We start from the raw sequence: 20,801 nt of genomic DNA on the forward strand, positions 1-20,801 counted from the left end.
CAAGAGATTTAGAGAAGGAGCTTTCTGAACCATCGCAGAATTGGGCCTGCATGCAGGATGGAGTGAGGCAATGAAAAGGTAAATGGATCCAGGTGTGGTGGGGTGGAGAGAGGATCCAAGCATTGGTGGGGCTAGTTCGCTGTTGCCTCCCAGCCCATGGCAGGTTTCCATGTGCCAGTGGGCAAAGGACTTGTCAAGGACTCCCCCAACCCTTGAGACGTGCGTGCAATGGGAAGAGCTTGGATTATGGTTGTTGAGTAAAGCAGTCATGTAGGCGCCTCATGTAATGACCGTAATGACTTACGATCAAAATCCCATTCTCAACTGTGATCACAAGTCAAGGACTATCTGTATTTGCACACATTTAGCATCACCTTAGCAGCCACTATTAAATTAGATATAGGGAGGCTTATCTGGAAGGAGAAGTGAGATTCTGCATTATTTTACCACACTGTTTAGAAGAGTCTAGTGAAAAACTTGGAAAGAATTATTATTATGATTATAATCAAAACTTATCATAGCAACCATGTATGTATTTAGGGCTCTGCAAAACTATTTTAGGAAAATATGAAGCTGTAACAGTTGGGCATGAAAAGGATACAACAAAAGAATTGTTACGAAGTTATGGGTCAGACAGAGAAAGGCTCAGTTGACAAGAACGTGTACTTCTTTAAGTGGGACAAATTTATTTATTTACGGGTAGGATGCCAACTTCTAAAATATATTTTTAAGCATTGCTAGCTTTTCAGAATGAAGTCCAAATCTAAACAAGAGTCAATTCTGTATCTATATTTTACTTTTCACCTAGAAAATAAAGAACTGTTGCAGGCACCGCCTATATAACAGGGACAAAATAAATGGTATAATGTATTCTGCTATAGGCAAGGGACTGCTTATATTTCTATTAAATGGTTAACCATAATTTAAGATGCATGAAAGTTTAAAATAAGCTTGCAGAAAGAGGATCTTCTCTAATTACTAACAAATTAACTATCCATTGTATAAGTATCCTTTATCTGTTAGTTTCAACCTGCTTTAGCAGTTTTTTAAAATAAACCAGAAACCAGTCATGAAGATTTAACGTACTGTACTTAGTTCATTTCAAAATTTATTCAAGAACATTTTCCTCCTAAATTTTAATGGATGCATACTGCTCTCTGATCTGTGGAATCACATCTTCCTCTTAACAAGGTCAGTGGTAAAGAACTATTCAATATATAAAATGTTTGAAGCATTTATTGGAGATTAAACAACCCAGTACTCACTGAGTCATTGTTTCGGAGATCTTTCCTTCCCAGATTCCCCACTGCCTTCAACATTGGCAGAGCTTTTAATCTACTTGAAAAGTACTTCAAAAAAATTCATGGAAATATTCAGAGATGTATTTACCTTGAACGCAGTCCATGTTGAAATGTATAGTGCAGTCAAACATCAGGGGCTGATGTATAAGTACAATGCACAATAACTCCCAACTTAAAAGTTATGCACAAAGAAATGTGAGAGTTTTAGTAGTATAGAAATTAAAATTTAATACATTCTCTCACAGGACAGGAAATGTTTTCACAGACATATTTCTGGCAACCTTAGATATACACAAAGCTCAAAGGATGGGATTTCTGCTGATTTGGAGGGGGAGATGTTCATATTTTTAGATCTGTTAAGCCTTTCCAAGTTTATGTCTTTTCAACTTTTTGCCAAAAATGGCATGATTAAATAGTTTAATAATTTATAATAGGAAAAAGAAAAATCCGTCCACTGTATAAAGTTCACTGATTACTCCAATAAATATAGTAGGCAAATAATGTCTTTATTTTAGAACAATGATATCTACAAATCAAAACTTACATATTCTAGTCTACCATAGAAAAGAATTTTTTATTCCAAAACTATTTGGTTAATTTTAAAGTAAACCGAAAAGCCACTAGGGGATGCTAAGGGCTGCTTCTGAGTGAGAAATACATGATAGATACTGCTTTTTATTAATCAACAAGCATTTATGAAAGAGATTTTTAAAATACTGAAATCAAGTCTAAGTATATTTCTCAATATCCTTTCTCAACCTGTTGTTCTTCCACATATACATGTAAGAACCTTGATAAAAAGATCATATCCATACCAGAGGAAGAAATCACGGATTGAAGAGAGTTCTGAAAAGCAGAGTGAATAACCACAGAAGAATGAAGAGCTAGCAAAGAGGCCAGCTCTTCAGTAATTCCTCTCCAGGTAAGGAAAGAAGATTGAGATCACTCACAAGTACTTCAGACAACTGCTCATCCCAAGGCAACTGCCTAGTTTAGTTAAATTTAGAACTCTGGGAGACTAGCCATCTTGCTCAAACTGTGGTCAATGCCTTTGAAAGGCCACAAAGTTTGCATACCTCCTTTTCTAATCATTTTTAGCTACTGTTAACTGCTTTTCAACTATCAGGAAGCTTTGAATGATCTCTGTTATTATTATAGTGCTATTCACTACAGTGCCTATGGAGACTCTCAGTCATCCAGATCATGGTTGCCCCAAACATCTTCAGAGAAAAACCAAAAAGTCCAGTCTAGTGCCTCTTGAAAAAAAGCACTTTTGGTATTTATTACATTATTTTCATATAAGGGTAGATGAACAACCAGAAATTTCATGAAGAGTTCAATGAGCTGAGGAATTTGGCGTTCTGGCATAGTAAAAAAAAAGAATTTTTCATGTTTACAGGTGAGAGTTTGTTCTAGTGAGAAGTGTGTGTGTGTAGAGGGGAATGTTTAATCATCATGAGCAGTAATAACTGTTCCCCTTAAGTTATTGCTGCCTGTAAAATATAACTGGGCATGAGCACATAGAAATGATTTGTGTATCAATCCTTTTAAAGTGCCCACTGTACACAAACTACTTTAGAGTTAATACACCCATTCTTTAGTTTGATAAACTCCATTTATGATGAGGAGATTGAGATATTCTTACTAAACAACCAATACCCAGGTGTTTTGAAAGCAGCAGCAATTATTTGTAGCTTTAGCTTATAGGAATCATTTGGACCCTTCTATGCAATTTTATCTTTATTGGGATTCTCAGATAAACAGAGTGCTGTATATTTTAAATTCTATGACTTGGTAATGGAGAGTAAATAAATATTTTAAAAGAAAAAGAAAAGGTATATTCATAATGGTTGAATCAAAATACTATTCTAATTCATTGGCACTACAAAAATTTGGTGGCCACTAGAGTCGTTTGTATTTTTTTTGTGACAGCTACTACTGTTCCTAGATTTTTGCAGTTCAAATATGGTAGTTCTAAATTAACTGATGAGGCTCTCATGTTAAAGGTTCCCAAATGTGGAACTAATAATACTGAACAGAATATAAAGAGACATAGAATTTCCACTTCAGCTCCACACTGAATGTCATCTTAGCTTTGTCATCCTTGCAGCTTCTCTAAAGCTCATCCTGATTTGTGTTCTTGCTGGAATACATTTACAAGTCACTGTCTGACAAATTGCTTTAATACAACTAAGGAAAGTGGGCAAGAAGAAAAGATGGGTCAGAATAGAAGAAAAAAAAAAAGAAGAGGCTGCTGCTGCCTCAAACCATTTAGAAGGGCAAGAGTCTACAACTCATCCAAATGCCATCAAGCTATCCACCTGTGGTTCCCCCCCCCCTATGAATAGAAATATACATGTAATATGAATATAATTTTCTACATATATGGAGTGTGGGGTATAAGCAACGTTTCTATTTCACCAGCTGTCAAATAATTCATCCTCCCTTCACTGAGGTAAATTTGAATGGGAGAGAATGTCTGCCTTCAGTTACCTCCAAATTTTGACATTGCAATCCGCATCACTCTAGACCAACATATTAACTACCATACCACACTGGCCCTAAATATAATTGATCAATCACTAGGATTAAACATTTCAACTGTATTTCAATGTGTTGGCAATCTTAAACAGAAACTTGTTCGGGCAGGAACATAAACCATGGTTTCAAGGGCTACATACAATGTTTTCAGGTGTTCTTCCCCTCCCCCTGTTTCCATCTCATTATACTGTAAAAACCTCTTGCTTGACAGGTTCCTTCTCAAAATAAGGGAAGCCTGAACACTATAGATTTTCATATAACAGATCAAACCATTCTGAAAGAAACCTAAGCGAGAAGTAATGCTGTGTGCGATCACCGGATCGTCACAGAAACACTGTCTATCTTCAATGTCATTATTCTCTAGGCTATTCTGAAAACTAGTAAGAAAGAAAGCAGTTTGATAAACCTTTCTTTACAACCAGTACTGACAGCATAACAAAGTTAGAACTTCACAGCATGGTATACTAGAGCACAGCAATATGTTATTTGCCTTCCTTAAACAGATTAAGGTTACATCTGTATTACTTTTACTTTTTTAGATTTTGTAATCTTATCTTTATTGTTTTTATAAATAACTTAAGGCAAGGAACATGCCCAATACTTCTTCCTCCCCCTATTCTCCCCACAAAAACAAAGAAGCCCTGAGAGAGTGATTGGCCCAAATTCATCCAGCTGGTTTTTCATGCCTAAAGCAGAACTATAACTCACCATCTGCTGGCTTCTAGCGTTCACCACTAGACCAAACTGACTTTCAGGTTTTATAAACTTGAACCACAGAACTATGACCCAACTTTTCAACTTCATACATCTGTCCATCAACTTTAGTTCTCTTTTAGTTTTCAAAATAGATGATAACGTTATAATACACTTTACATTTTCCTATCTCTCTTGAGAGTAGGTGTGAGATTGAATCAATTTGTAGTACAGAATGATATCCCAAGCCAGCAGTTCAACCTCAATGTTACAAACAAAACAAGCAAGCAAGCAAATGAATTGCTGAGCAAGTACCTTAAACCAGGGCTAGGGAAACTTGGCTCTTTTATCACTTATGGACTTCAACTCCCAGAATTTCTGAGTGAGTCATAAAAGGTTCCCCATCCCTGGCCTACTGGTTTTTCAGGTGTGGGGGAAATCAATTTTTGACTTGAATGGGACTGTTTAATATACAAATGTAGGACATATTCTGAAAAACCAGTAGGCCAGGGATGGGGAACCTTTTATGGCTCACTCAGGAATTCTGGGAATTGAAGTCCATAAGTGATAAAAGAGCCAGTTTCCCCTACCCCTGCCTTAAACCAATACCAAAAATACTTAATATGATAGAGACACACTCAAGCACCAGAAAAGTATAATTTTAACATAGAGAATTTTAATGTTACATAGTACAGATAGAAGGCAACAGCTGACAGACAGTAGCTTGGTTCAAGAAACCAGGTTAATTTTATTACAAAAGCAAGCACTGAATCACAAATCTTCACAGTAAGTATCTCAGCCACCGCAATATTAACCATGGTATAATTAAATTCATTTCACTAATATTCATATGCTGCCCAAATAACAATAAGCTTCTTTGGATTATACACACCGGTTTTGAAACAGACACGATGACCCAGATACTTACGTCATCCATTTTCATACAAGTACCAAAATCTGCTAGCTTCAGATGTCCGTATTTATCCAAAAGCATATTATCAGGTTTCACATCTCTGTGTATCAAACCCATGGAATGAATTGCATCGAGAGCAAGGACCACTTCAGCTGTGTAAAATTTGGCCCACTTCTCAGGCACATCATAATTGCTCATGAGGTTGACAAGATCACCACCTGGCATGTATTCCATTACCATGTATAGGTATCGGTCATCTTGAAAGGCACTAAAAAGCTGTTTCCAAAAGAAAGAACAGTTCTAAAGACTGCCAACGTGTTAAACACTCAGCAAAATACTAGATTTTAAGATTTTCCCCTTAAACCTCAAAGAACAATTTTAATAAGGTATGCTCGCTGTTGTAAGATTTTATGAGTTCCAGAATAATTTAGTTTACCATCAATGAAATAAAGGTTTTGTGTTTTGTGGCCTGCCAGCAGAGCTGGCAGCAAACTCAGACATTAAGAAGGTTGGGGAGGAACGTGGGCCAGTCCTGGAGTCTGGGGAAGGCTCTGATGAGTGCTCTGCATCAGAGGCAGAGATGAGGCTAGGGCCATCCGACAGTTATCAGTTGCCTTCAGAGTCAGAGATGAGTGGTGCAGAAGAACAGCTGGAGCCTGTTCCCAATATGCGCATGTGGAGAGCTGCCAGGGGAAGGGAACAGTTAAGGAACAAGGGTTGGCTCAGGAGTAAAGGCACAGGTGGACGGTGAATGACCCCTCCCATAGGGAATAAAGAGGAGCAAAAGGGGAGTGGTGTTTGCAGGAGACAATCAGTTCGTATAATTAGTGTGAAGTTTTGTTTGTGACTCTCAAAGATTCCTTGCCAAGTATTTTCTTGTACAGAGTTGGGCTTGGAAGCTATCGGCCTGGCAACTCTCCAAGCCTGATAAGGTCTATGGTTGTAATTCACCCTTGAAAGACTTCTTTGCCAGGACTTTGCTGAATGCGAATGGTAGGAATTCACATTAGCCTAATAAAAAGGGGTTTTGTCAGGACAAGGAGTCATGATTTTGTGAAGCCTAGGTCAGAACATTATGTGCCATTAAACTTTTCAGCGGAAAATAAAGTATAGCATTATCAATAAGTTTTTCCCCCTATGTGAAGCAATAGCTACACCTATCACTGGGTAGGATGGAAAGTGACAGCCATTTAGAGAATTATTAGATAAGAATCCGTATTATAATTATAGCTTTCAGTGTTATGTTGTAATACAAGATTGTTGTTATTAGCAAAAATGTTAAAATTTCTGCTAGTTCCAAGCCTTATTTTCTGCTTTTTTAAGTTAAAAATGTCACTTTACTTCATGGGCTACCATAAATCACCTTGGTATGATTTTCGAATGGGTAGGAGATTCCTAAATCCTAGGACTTTGGTAAACTAATAGAAGGACTGTCTTTCAAAAAACTAATAGTGCACAGAAATGTGTATATTTTAAATCAATGAATTATATGAGCAGTTTACTATACATTTATACCAAATTCTAAAGCCATCAGGTATCAAAACATCAAAATTGCTATTTCACTTATTTATATTTTCCCCATTTATTTACATTTCCCTTAAATTACCACCAAACTTTGTACACATGAAATATCCATACCTGAACTACCCATGGACTATTGGCAAAGGCCATTATATCTCTCTCTTCCCAGAAGAAAGCTGAATCTGACCTTTTTAACATCTCAAATTTACTAAGCAGCTTCATGGCATATACTTTCTGCGTTGTTTTATGGCGAACCTGATTAAAAAAATAGCAGGATTTAAATAATATAGAAAGTTGGATATGGAGAACCAATAATAAATACCAAAGAACAATCCTCTAAGCTTATCTGAATACTGAAAAGCAACAGCCTCCAAGACATAGAATTTGAAAGACCAGAAACCTTTATTGGCCAAGTGTGATTGGACACACAAGGAACTTGTCTTGGTGCAAATACTCTCGGTATACATGAAAGAAAAGATACATTTGTCAAGAATCATAAGGTACAACACTTAATGAAAATGAACACTTAATGAAACCTGAAGGGTAGAACTCTTAGAAAGAAAGTATAATTAAATCATCAGCCAAAGGGAATACACTTTTACAGGATAGTCAGCCAAATACACACCCTCTTTCTTTTAAAAAAGCAGTTATTACAAAACAAAATAAATGTCCATGATGGGACAATCAGTGCTGGTACCATCATCAAGAAGTTGAGGACAGATCTAACATCCAATTGGTACAGAAACAAAAATTGTTTTTGTGGCAATTCCTTCCATCCCTCCTTAAGGAGAAAAGATGAGAAACAGACAAAGACATTCTAGAAAAAAACCCATTCTTCAAGCCATTTATTATAGAATCATTGAAATGTTTCACACTTGTCCATATTGCATATAAACATTTGTAATTCCCAAGCACCAAAAACTGTGTTAGCACCATCTTTAGAAAAGAAACACTTCTAATGTTAATAGTCAGAATTTGGCTCTTTCCTATGGACCAATTAAATTAAAGCCCCAAAACAGCTTCAATACATATGCATCTTTCAGACCCATGATTAAAGCATGTGTTTCATTCTGAAGAATTCTGTCAATAATTGTGTAGTATTCATATCTCAAAAATCTGTCGTCTAATAATAATATACTGATTTGCCAATCTTCTACATAAAAATATAAATCAGCCTTGCTGAATTTGACCAGAGACCTCTGTTGTCCTACGGTGTTTTTCCATAATGGCCAACAAAATGCCAAGAGGAACCGCAAAACAAAACAGAAAGGCACAAACACACCAATACTCTCTTATAACTGGAATCAATAAACTAATGCTTCCATTACTGAAGATAATATGCAATCATCATAGCAACAGCCCAATAATTCCCTCATCATCCCACAATTCATCCAATATAGCAAGGTTGTTGTCAATCTTTAATTTTTGTAACGGATTCCATGTCAATGTACAACATAAAGTCATACTTTCTTTTATTATCTAGAAATATTTTTTTCTTTTTAAAAAATGGCCCTTCACTATTCTGTAATCTTCACAAACTTTCTATTAACCCACTGGTAATCCATAATTAGTTCATACTTATCAGTGTAAATTAAATATGCACTTTTGCTCCAATGCATGTTATTTATATTTGCTTATTTATTTTATTTATTCATAACCTTATTTAAATTATTCTGAGATTAACCACTAACCCAAGGAGCCTGAAGCAAGTAAATATGAAGCAGTATGGCCATAAAGAAAAACATTATTCTTAAGAGAATTAATGGAAACCCAATTGTTTTATGTTGATATTAAGTTCTTACCAGCTGTACTTCACCAAATGCACCTCTTCCAATCACTTTAACAACATCATAATCTTCTACTTTCATTTGAAGATCACGCATTTTTTGTACAATTTTTTCATCTGAAAAAGTTTAAAGAAAAATATTTGTGCTATTAAAATAATATCCACAAAAGATAATACACATTAAGCCACTAACAATACAGAAATTTAAGACTAGTAATTACAATTGGCATAGACCATTTAATCTGCAAAGTCAGGCTGTATTTTCAGCGCAATGCATAAAGAAAACAGTTCCTTTTAAAAAGTACAGTGCAAAATATTATCTTTGCAAAATAAGAAAAAGCAGGCCTTAAATCAATAAATACAGGTGGCCCTCAACTTATGACCATAATTGACCCAAAAATTTATTTTGTAAGCAAGAAGTTATTAAATGAAACATGTCCCATTCTGCCACCATTTTTGACAGGATTGTTAAGTGAATTGTGAAGCTGTTAAGTGAATCATGTGGTTGTTAAGCAAATCTGGCTTCCGTCATTGACTTTGCTTGTCAAAAACCCCCTAAGAAAGTTGCAAATGATAATCCCAAAACCCAGGATGCTGCAACTATTGTAAATACATGCCAGTTGCCAAGCACCCATAGTTTGATTATATGACTGTGGGAATCCTGCAATAATCAGAAATGTGAAAATTGGGTCATGTTACTGTTTTCTGTGCTGTTGCAACTCTGAATGGTCATTAAATGAATGGCTATAAGTCAAGGATTACATGTATACATAAATAGCAAAACTGAATAAAACCATGTAAAACAGCGTTAGTTGTTAAGTTTACCCACCATAATCAGGAATACTTTAACTATGAAATTTAATTATAAGAAATGTTAAAAGTACATTAAAATATTATATTTTAACTTTTTTTATCATTGACCCTTGAAATCAAATCATACTATTTTGGATTCTCTCCACCACCATCACCCACTTCAAGCTAGTCTTGACTCCTGGCAACTGCTTGGACAAGTCCATGCAGCTTTCTTGGCAAGATAATATTTCATAAGTGGTTTGTCATTGCCTGTTTTTCAGAGCTGAGTTGTGTGATGGCACAAAGTCACCCAGCTGGTTTTGTGCCTGAGGCAACCCACAGTCTTCTGATTTCTGGTGTAATACCTTTAACCACGACACCAACTGGTTCTCCCATTTTGTCGAGAATTAAATGTATAGTTTGAGGGTTCCAGAATATGATGATATTAAATTACTATTGGCAGAGTCCATTATCATAATATCGTTATAACAAATCTCTTTTAGAAATTAGGGGTAAGCTTATGCAGATATAGCAAATAAAAATGTTATATAATATATATAAAAATATTCTTCATCTACATAGGGATATTATACATAAGAAAAACTTACATCTGTTAAGGAAATTATCTATGTTTTTGTTCTTCCTCAGTGCTGGATAATCCAGATCAAGGACTAAGGACTTTAAACCATCCTAGAAAAAAAGAAAAAAGGGAGGAAAGGGAAAAAAACAAAGGAAGATTATTTTAGAAATTTCATCTTTCCTTACTCCATAAATATTTGAACATATATAGAATCATGAGATGCCAAATACACAAGCTTCCCATTTGCATATGATGTTTATCCATATTTTATGAACAAATCTTTCAGAATGGAATTTATCTTATATTTTACATGGTTGCATATTCTATATTTCACTTACTATAGTTCATATTATACATACTTTAGGCTAGTGATTCCAAAAGTGGGTGGTACTGCTCCCTGGGAGGGATGCCTTGGGGGGGTGCTAAGAGGCAAGGGGGCCGGCAGGGGGCGCTAACAGGCGGCAGGGGGCATTTGAGGCGCTGGCCTTGCAGGTTCACTCTTTGACTGTAGCACCGCTCCGGAGCCGGCGCCTCCAATGCGGAAGTGGCGGCACGTTATGTGCCGCCGCGATCGTGTTTGACGTGCTGCCCCCTGCCACCTCTTAGCGTCCCCAAGGGGGCTGGCAGAGGGGCACTAAGAGGTGGCAGGGGGGCGTTCGAGGTGCCAGCCGGCCCTGCAGTTTCACTCATTGAGGCACCGGCTCTGGAGCGGTGCTACAGTCAATGGGTGAACCTGCAGGGCTGGCGCCTCGAATGGCCCCCTGCCGCCTCTTAGTGTCCCCAAGGGGGCCAGCAGAGGGGTGCTAAGAGGCAGCAGGGGGCGGCACATCGAACACGGCCATGGTAGCACGTAACGTGCCACCGCTTCCGCATTGGAGGCAACGGCTCCGGAGCGGTGCTAGTCAATGGGTGAACCTGCAGGGCTGGCTGGCGCCTCCAATGCCCCCCTGCTGCCTCTTAGCGCACCTCTGCCGGGCCCCCCTGGGGGCGCTAAGAAGCGGCAGGGGGCGTTCGAGGCGCCGGCCCTGCAGGCTCACCCCAGTCATAAATTAGAACGCTTGCTAAACAACCGGCCATTAAGTGAGGACCACTTGTATTTGGATTGCCAGTCACCTGGCCATGCCCACCCAGTCACATGACCAGCAAGCCACACCCTCCCATTCACGTGACCAGCAAGCCACACCCTCAAATTAGGCCACGCCCACAGAAATTTGAATCCCACCCTTGGGTGGGGGGCACGGAGGATGAGTTTGTAGCACCAAGGGGGTGGTGGACTTAAAAGGTTTGGGAACCACTGCTTTAGGCTATTGAAAAGCAGAATTGGTGAATTCTGCTTGCACAACATTTCTTTCTTTTCATCTCCACTGCTGCACCTTTTCATGCTACCTCTGATGTATTCTGGCACAGATTTTGAAGAGCACTGGATGGGAATTGGGAATTAAATCTGCTGATGAATATCATATTACTGCCAAATAGATACCATCTGATATATTGTGATGTTTACTAAGAAGTAATTCCTATAACATTCGATGGGATTTACTCTAAGGTAAATACAGGTTTGTAATTAAGAAAACATATTCCCGCTGTAGATCAGGTTGGCCCTGACCCTGCTGGGTTTTTGTAAGTATTTAAAGACCTGACTCTTTATCTGGGGCTGGTCCCTGATATATGTAGGAACCTGGTTTGTTTTTTTAAATTATTGATTATAATGTATGATATTTTCTCTTGGTACTATGTATTTTAATTTTTGTATTATTGTAAAATTTCAAATTCCATCCCATTTATTTCAGAACCAAAGCCTACATTGTTTTGAATCTTCTCACTTTCACCTAAACTATCAGCCACTTTTCAAGGTTTGTTCATCTGTACATTTTATAAGCCTCCCCAATAACTCCAACATTTGCATCACTAATAAATATATATATATCTGAAAAGCCACTCCATGATGTCTGGATCATTCAAACTGTGCTGGCACCCGAACACCCATCAAGAACTCATTTTTGTAGGGGAACATCTTTCTTCATTACATTCTGGACTTCCGTTCCCAAAAAGAATATAAAGATCCTTTTTGACAGTACCACTATCACTAGCCACCAGTGTAACGTGCTGTTTCTCTACTCAGACAACAGGAAGTTGATCCTAGTTCTTTTAAACCTGGATGTGAAATCATGCTGTTCATTACAAAGTCCACATTTTTTTCCTCCAAAGTATCTAACAGATTTGCATATGATTAAGGTAGGGGTGGAAAAGAGTAATAAAAGCAATATAAATCAATTGAAGTATTTTTAGTTATGCCATTTGTCATCTTCATCATGAACCGTAACAAATATTCCTCTAATCTCAGGTAAATACATTAACTACTCTGATATCACACACAAAAAAGGGAATTAAGTATCACCCAAGTCAATCATTCTAAACTCTGTGCAGAAGTTTGCAAATTTTGTAAGACTTTCCAAAAACAGGAGAGTACCCATATTAGTCTTTCAAAGTAAAAACTAAAAACTAAAAAAACATTTTAAATATTATCAATTAATTTTAATATAAATTTGCACTCATAACCAAACACTTAATGAATACTTGGGAACATTATAAGTCTCTCCCCTACAAGACTGTGCATTCATTCTTCTACTGCTTGTATTTTTCCCCACAAGTGAGCCATAACATGAAAGAAAATTTCAAGTTTTTAGACACTCCACCTCCACAGAGAGCAAGATATTCAGAATTTCGTTAATAAAATATGTTGAAAGAGAATAGGATAAAATGACAGAAATGTCAGCAATTGGATTTTCCCTTCAGAAGGAACTTCCTCAGCCACTGAGCTCCTGTGAAAACTGGTGAGGCTATTCTCTTAACAGGTAACAAAAGAATGCTCAAGACAGTCTCTCACAATTATAGAACACAATTGCTCACAAACAAATAATTGTAGAAATAGAATATTTAAAGTCATGGACATTTCCAAAGTGTATGCATCATTCTAATTTGCTGCTTTGTATTGCTCTTGTATTTATAGTGTCCATTTTGTGAGCCTTTACATTTGATTAATATCATTAGGAAAAAAACAACAAGGAAGTCCACATTCTAACAGCATACAATTGAAATGGTCATGTAATGTATCTTTCATTCATTTTTGTAATATTTTGCAGCTGTTGTTATACAATCCTGATAACATGACCAGAGGGATGGCTACAACGGTGGTTAAGTGAAAACCGGTTGTCACTTCAGTTACTAAACAAATGGTGGCAAGTTGAGGACTACCTGTAAGTACGTCATAATAAAAGTGTAGGACATTAGCATTATAAATGGAACAAAGTTAACAGTTAAACTTTAATTTTAAGAGGAAACTATTCCACAGGATTGGGGCAGTAATGGAAAATCAGCCACCTTGTGGTTTTAATTCTTCTCAGTTTGTAGAAGTACAACAATCAACCTTCTGGGATGAGCATAATGAACAGGGTGACCTGGTAGGAGAAGCAGGTCTTGTAAGCATCCAGGTGTCAAGCCAGATATGCCTTTATAAGTAAAAACCATCATGGTGAATTATATCCAGAAACCAAGTGGTGACTAATGTAGGGCACTGAAATACAGGTGTAATGTGCTCTTGGCAGGTTATGCCTGCCAGGAATCAGGCTGTTGTGTTTTGTACCAATTGCCGTTTTCAGAAACGTTCTTCAAATTACAGAGCCATGGGGAAAAATAGAAACCTTTAAAGAAAACTACAGTAGAAATCACGCCCAACCTTTAACAGCAATACCATGGTAATAAAAAGAGTATTTTTTTTTTTTAAATAAATTTTATTAAATTTACAATTAAAAACATATCGACATTACATACACAAAAGGAAAAAAACAAAAAGAACACTCGGTCTTACAAACTGGAAAGAAAAGAGAAGAGGAGATGTAAAAGAAAGAAAGAAACAAAGGAAGAGAAAGAAAAAAAAAAAAAAAAAAAGATGCGTTTAAAAACAGACAATATCCTTTTTTGACAGTCTGCAAGATCCAATTCTCCTACCTTAATTTGAATACACACATCTTATCGATATCTATGCTTAAATTACCCATTGTCCATTAAGCAGTTTATCTCTGGACTAACCAATTATACCAAGAGTTCCAATTATCGTAAAATGTTGAAGCCTCTTTGTTTTTAAGTGCTATAGTTAATTTATCCATTTCTGCACAATCACATATTTTCTGGATGACCATTTGTTCTGTGGGTGCATAAGGGTGATTTCCAACACTGGGCAAACGCTAATCTGGCTGCAGTTAGGATATGAATTGTTACATATTTCATCTTTTTGGGTAAATGTTTATCAGAGATCCTAGTAGGAAGAACTCTGGTTTGTATTCGATTTGTTCTTTGGTTATCTCCTCCAACCATTTTCTGATTTTTGCCAATATTTCTGGGTTTCTTTGCAAGACCACCACATATGAAAGTAGGTTCCTTCTATGCTTTTACATTTCCAGCATTTTGGACTCGTGTTTTGGGTTCATTTTCGCCAACCTCGAAGGGGCAAGTGCCATCTATAAAACATTTTGTATGTATTTTCTTTATATGCTGCCGATTTTGTAATCTTAATATTTCTGTTCCAAATCTTTTCCCATTCTGATAATGTAATACTTCTTCCGACATTCCTGCTCCAGGCTATCATGTTCCCTTTGACTATCTCTTGTTCTAATTCTACTTCAGTAAGTATTTATAGAATTTGGATATGTTCTTTTTGTTTGATTCTAGTAAAATTTTATCTAAATACTGCAGTTTGTTATAAATTCCAAAGTCTTTTATATCTTGTTTGTATCTGCTATGGATTTGTATATATAACCACTGATCAATTTTAAATCCCTGTTCCTGTAGTTCTTGTCGAGTTTTTAATTTTCCTTATGCGGATCTAATAAATCTTTATATTTAATCATTTTGTTATGTCCAAATTATTGGGATGTACCATTGCCTCCATTGTTGATAGCCAGATCGGAATTTTTAGATAGTGTTTTTGCATATTTTTTCCAATTAATTAATAATGAGTCCCTAATGAGGTGTCTATGAAAGTAAGACTGCTTGGGTTTCCCCACTTCCCATAAGAAGGCATGCCACCCTCTCTGGAGGTCATGCCCTTCTAATGCTAAAATTCTTTTGTTAAGTAAGTTCACCCAGTCTTTTATCCATAATAAGATAGCTGCCGAATAATATAATTCCCAATTTGGAAGGGCTAGACCCCTCTACTTTTCGCATCTTGTAAGGCCTTTACATTGATCCTGGGTTTTTCCCTGCCAAATAAATTTAAGTGTGATCTTATTTAATTCTTCAAAAAAAATTTTTGGCAACTTAATTGGGATTGTCTGGAATAAATAAAGAAATTTTGGTAATATATTCATTTTAATCGAGGCAATCCTGCCCAATAAGGAAAGCTGCAACTTATTCCAGGATTCTAAATCTTTTGTTTGTTGAAGTAGTTTATCATAATTGTTCTCTTTGAGTGATTTACCTTGTGGTGTTAACCATATTCCTAAATATTTGACCTTTTTGTTACCTGTATCCCCATCATTGTTTCTAATTCTTCCTTCTGGTTTTCTGTTAAATTTTTGGTCATTAATTTCGTCTTTTTTCTATTAATTTTTAATCCTGCCACTGTGCCAAATTGTTCTAATTCTTTTATTAGATTATAACCTTTTTCCATGGGTTCCTCCAAAAGAAAACCATATCGTCAGCAAACGCTTGTAGTTTATATTCTTCTGGATTTGACCCTCACTCCTCTAATTTCAGAATTTTGTCTAACCCGTGTTAAGAGTGATTCTAGGGCAAAAATGAGAAGAAGAGGTGAGAGAGAGGGCAGCCCTGTCTGACACCTTTTTCTATATTTATTGGATCTGTTTGTTCGCCATTGATTAGTATATTAGCCTGTTGTGTGTTGTAAATAGTTGTTATAATGTTTTCAAATTTGGTGCCAAGACTCATATTGTAAATTTTTTGAATTAAAAAGTGCCAATTTAAGTTATCAAATGCTTTCTCAGCATCTAAAAACATGAGTGCGGATTGTTTCTCCGGTGGGCTTCATAATATTCTAGGACATCGATAACGGTTCTTAAATTGTTCTTTATTTGTCGGGACGGAAGAAATCCATTTTGATCTTCGTGTATATGTGGATTTAAAGCTTGTTTTACTCTATTAGCTATGATAGAAGTAAACAATTTATAATCGGCATTTAAAAGTGAAATCGGTCTATAGTTGTTGATGTATCTATGGTCTGCATCCTCCTTCGGATTAGCGAAATCAGCGCCCCCCTCCACGAGTCCGGCATCTTGGCTGCCAGAAGTACCTCATTAAACACTTCCAGCATCAGTGGTCCTACTAGTTCCAATATTGCTTTATATAGTTCTGCCGAATCCCATCTGGTCCTGGAGATTTGTTATTACTTTGATTCTCCATTGCTGACTTCAATTCAGACCATGTAATATCTTTATTCAATAACTCTATCCATTCCTCTCCAATTACCTTGTCATTCGTCTCCTCTAAATAAGTTCTTATTTTATCTTCATTAACTTCCTCCTTTTTATATAATCTTTGAAAATAGTTGTAAATGATATCTTTTTTCTTCTCTATCTCATGTTGTAAGACATCTTTCTCATCCATTAGTTGGTGTATCAATCTCTTTTTCTTTCACTTTTTTAAGTTTATGGGATAGCCATCTTCCTGGTTTATTTGCATGCTCAAAATAATTTTGTTTGGACCTTTTCAAGTTAATTTCTATTTTATCTTGTTCAAGTAAGTTCAATTTATGTTTAATTGTTATTAACTGATTTTGTGTTCTCTGGTTTTTAGGGGATTTTTGAAGTTGTATTTCTAATTCTTTAATTTGTTGTTGGAATTTATTTTGTTGGGCATGTATTCTTTTATTTCTCATGGCATTATAGGAGATTGTTGTTCCTCTTATAATTGCCTTCATTGTATCCCAAATATTTTGTTTCGTGGTTGCTTCATTATTATTTTCTTTTAGAAAATAATTTAATTCCTCTTTCAGCTTCTTAATGTACTCTTCTTCGTTTATTAACTGAGTATTTAGTGTCCATCTTTTCTTTGTTTTTCTCCTATCTCTCCAAATGAGTTGTATTGGGTTGTGGTCGGCCCATTCATTTGGTAGGATTTTAATTTCTTTTATTTCATTGGCCAATTCCCCATCCATCCAGGCCATATCTATTCTGGTCCAGATTTTGTGTGGATTTGAATAATATGTGAACTGTTTCTCTTCTGGGTTTAGTTTTCTCCATAAGTCTATTAAGTTTAATTCTTTCATCATGTCCTTACAGGGCATAGAAAATTCTCTTTTCCCTTTCTTGTTCTTATTCACATTACTATGGTCTTTTTTGATGATCAGCAATGGAGTTGAAGTCGCCTATCATGCAGATATTCCTTTTTCGAAACCTATTATTCTCTGATGAAGATCTTTAAAAAATTCCCTTGTTCTTCATTTGGCGCGTAGATTGCTACCAATAAAAATGTGATATGATTAATCCAAATTTGTATAACCAGAGTTCTTCCTTCCGGATCCGACCAGATTAGTTCTGCTTTTACATCATCTTTCACAAATATTGCAATTCCTTTCTTTTTATGTTTGTCTGCTGGTGCTGTAAAAGTTTTCCAAGTTTCGGGCAAATTAAATATCTTTCATCCTTTTTCCTAATGTGTGTTTCTTGTAGGCATATTATGTCGGCGTTTTTGTCTAATTAATTTAGTTAATATCCTTTTCCTTTTAGATGTTGAATTTAAACCATTTATATTAATGGAGAGGTTTCTTTCCATCTCCATTTATCTAGGTCTGTTTAGTTTTTGTCTAGTGATGATTCGGTTTTCTTCTTGCTGTTGTTGTGAGATTGGTTCTTCTCTCCCTGGTTGTGGTTTGTCGTTCCCTAAATTTTTGAGGAAGTCCTTCTTTTTGGTTTCTATGGCGATTACGATCATCCTGTGGTTTCCTTTTTAGTTTCCTCCTTGGTGTATTGGTTATCCGTGCCTATTAGCTGATCATGAAAGTCTTGGGCCTGTTCTATAGAATCTATTTTGATTTTTCTCTCTTTCCAAGTTATTAACATCCCTTCTGGGATTAACCATTTAAAAGGAATTTCTTTTTTATTTAAATAATTGGCCAATAAAAAGAGTATTTCTTATTTGCAGTAACTAAATTCATACCATGAACTTGGGAATGGATATAAAACAGGAAGGCCTGTCTTTGCTTTTCAGCTATGAAAAAAATGATGAAGATTGAACTGGCCAGCCACACAATGTTTTACTTTTTTTGTACTGTCTTGACTGAAATTACATATCTTTAATTTAAAAAGTTTAAAACTGAGAAAATTGAAAATGCATGCCCTTGTTTTTTTGTAAAGATAAGAAAACTACCGAAACAAAACAATATTAATACCATTTAAAAATAGCAGTGGTTGTTCTAACATATCATGGCAAAAAAATATTTTCCAAACCATCCATAACAATTAATTAAAGTGGAGCTGATTTTATAACTGTGACCTGTTTTCTTATTACTAAAATCATCATTCCATTTTTTGTTAGATGAACTTGGGGGAAAAAAAAATCTAACAAATTGCTTTATATGTTATATATTTTTCAAAACTGAACTTTCTCCTTCTCTTGAAGCACCACACACGAAGTATGTATTCAGGTTATAATAAACAAGAATGCATTTAGAAATTATTATTATAGAAGCTTCTTCACCAGTGCATAAATCACTATTTAAATTGAACAGAACAGAACAGAACAACAGAGTTGGATGGGGCCTTCTAGTCCAACCCATTGCTTGGGCAGGAAACCCTATACCATTTCAGACAAATGGTTGTCCAATCCCTTCTTAAAAACTTCCAGTGTTGGAGCATCCACGACTTCTGGAGGCAAGTCATTCCACTGATTAATTGGTCTAGCTGTCAGGAAATTTCTCCTGAAATCTAGGTTGCTTTTCTCTTTCATTAGTGTCCATCCATTGCTTCTTGAAATCAAAATTAAAATTAGATTTAAATAGTTAAATTTTGGGAAAGCCAAAAAAATCAGATATATCCCACTATAAATAGAGAACTATGTTGTGGTCAAAACAATGAAAAAAATAACCCTTATATGAGTGATCTCGGCAGTATTTTGTTCCCAGAACACAATACATGATGTCTTCAAAGTTATAAATGGACTGAGGCATCTTGCAGATCATTTTCTCCTCTGTGTCTATCATCATATGATCTATTCATCATTTAAGGCCCTGTTCCAAATTCCTCAGATGTCGGAAGCTTGATGGGCAGCAACAACTACGGCTTTTCCATAGGAAACACCCTATGGAATAACCTTCGTCATAGCCTGACAAAGACAACACTGTTTCTGTTTCCAACTGTGATCTATCATTTGGCTGGTTTTTTGTATTTGGTATGGGATGGAGTTTGGGGTTTTGTTTTGCTTTTCAGGGGATGTTAAGTATTTAAAAGCTTTTAAAATAATAATGGGATGAATGATGAAACATTCAAAATGATGCTAAGGTAACTCCATCATTAGCAAGAAGCAGGAAACTGTTCCACTTAAAACTGTATATCATACAACGTATGCCATTTTATAATTGCAGTCAAGATTACAGCCCACTTCTTTGCATGTTAATCACAAAGCTTCTGGGTGGTTCATATTGTTCAAAAGACACTCTGCAAAGTGCCTTTGAACAAATTGACTGAAATTGCCTATTGCTCCTCCCTGAAACAGACACATCCTTTTCTAAAAGTAGTGTGGCTACCTCAAAGGCTTTCCCAGGTTGCTCACACATATATTTAGATGCACAGGCAGTGCTTTCTGCCAGGACAAAATGAAGCAGCCTTATAGGAACATGCATATACAAATGAACTCCCTAGCAACCTGAACTGTCTGCCTCAAAAAAAAAAGGGACACTGTACACTCACCAACACACTTTGCAAAGCGACCCTTCAAGTACTTAAAAAAGCTCCAATAAGACTTCCCCCCCCCATTTTATTTCCAGGTTTGATTTCCTATCTTTCTCTGGGCCATACAATCATACTTAGATATTATTGTACAGCCTCCTTAAAAGAAAGAAGTGCTCATTCCTTCTGCTTAAATCCTATTCAAATGGGTACCTGGAAGAATTTTATGTGATAAAAATGAATATATTATTCAGAATAAGGTTTTTGTTTAAAACTATACCTGTTTTGAAAAATGATGCATCTTTTAAGGAATGGTTGAAAAGTTACTTTTTCATCACTGTTGTAACTGCAAAATGAGTTAGTTCAATGAGGCAACTGCTAAATGAGGACTGCCTGTTACTTTATGTAGATATCTAAACAATAAAAATTAAACAAAATTTGCTTGTTGTTTACTGCTACTTTTTTCAGCAGACAATGTATGACCAACAAGTTAAATTTAAACCTAAGTCCCTACTGGAAAAGATTTGTTCTCCATAGAGCTGCTCAGAGCATCCAGAGTGGGAGGTGCTTCAGTCTCTGCTCTCACAGGCTGAGCTTGAATTGAGGAACGCTCCTCCTCCTCCACGTGACACCTCCGTAGCGTTCCCCAGTTTATGCTCAGCCTCGTGAGAGACAGGCTGTTTCAGAGCAAGCTCCTTGGCCGATTCAGGATCTCCTCTTATTCTCTGTTATCAGGTTTGATTCCTTTTTCCTATAGCCTCTGCGCAATTGGTTG

General features: G+C 36.3%; 1 protein-coding gene across 6 annotated transcripts in view; it reads right to left on the reverse strand.

Annotated features, from left to right (window-relative positions):
- ROCK2 (Rho associated coiled-coil containing protein kinase 2) overlaps positions 1-20,801 on the reverse strand; it is a 116,884-nt gene that overhangs the window by 48,568 nt on the left and 47,515 nt on the right. For all 6 annotated transcript variants that reach the window (XM_087946656.1, XM_087946648.1, XM_087946642.1 and 3 more), the window contains exons 2-5: positions 10,156-10,237; positions 8,772-8,872; positions 7,087-7,224; positions 5,464-5,724 (exon numbers count right to left, since the gene is read on the reverse strand). In XM_087946656.1, the coding sequence (XP_087802782.1) occupies positions 5,464-5,724; positions 7,087-7,224; positions 8,772-8,872; positions 10,156-10,237 (582 nt within the window). The remainder of the gene's footprint in view (positions 1-5,463; positions 5,725-7,086; positions 7,225-8,771; positions 8,873-10,155; positions 10,238-20,801) is intronic.

The sequence above is a fragment of the Notechis scutatus genome, chromosome 1 (genome assembly GCF_049901735.1).
Source record: "Notechis scutatus isolate UNSWTSFEM ecotype Mainland chromosome 1, rNotScu1.2, whole genome shotgun sequence".
NCBI lineage: Eukaryota > Metazoa > Chordata > Lepidosauria > Squamata > Elapidae > Notechis > Notechis scutatus.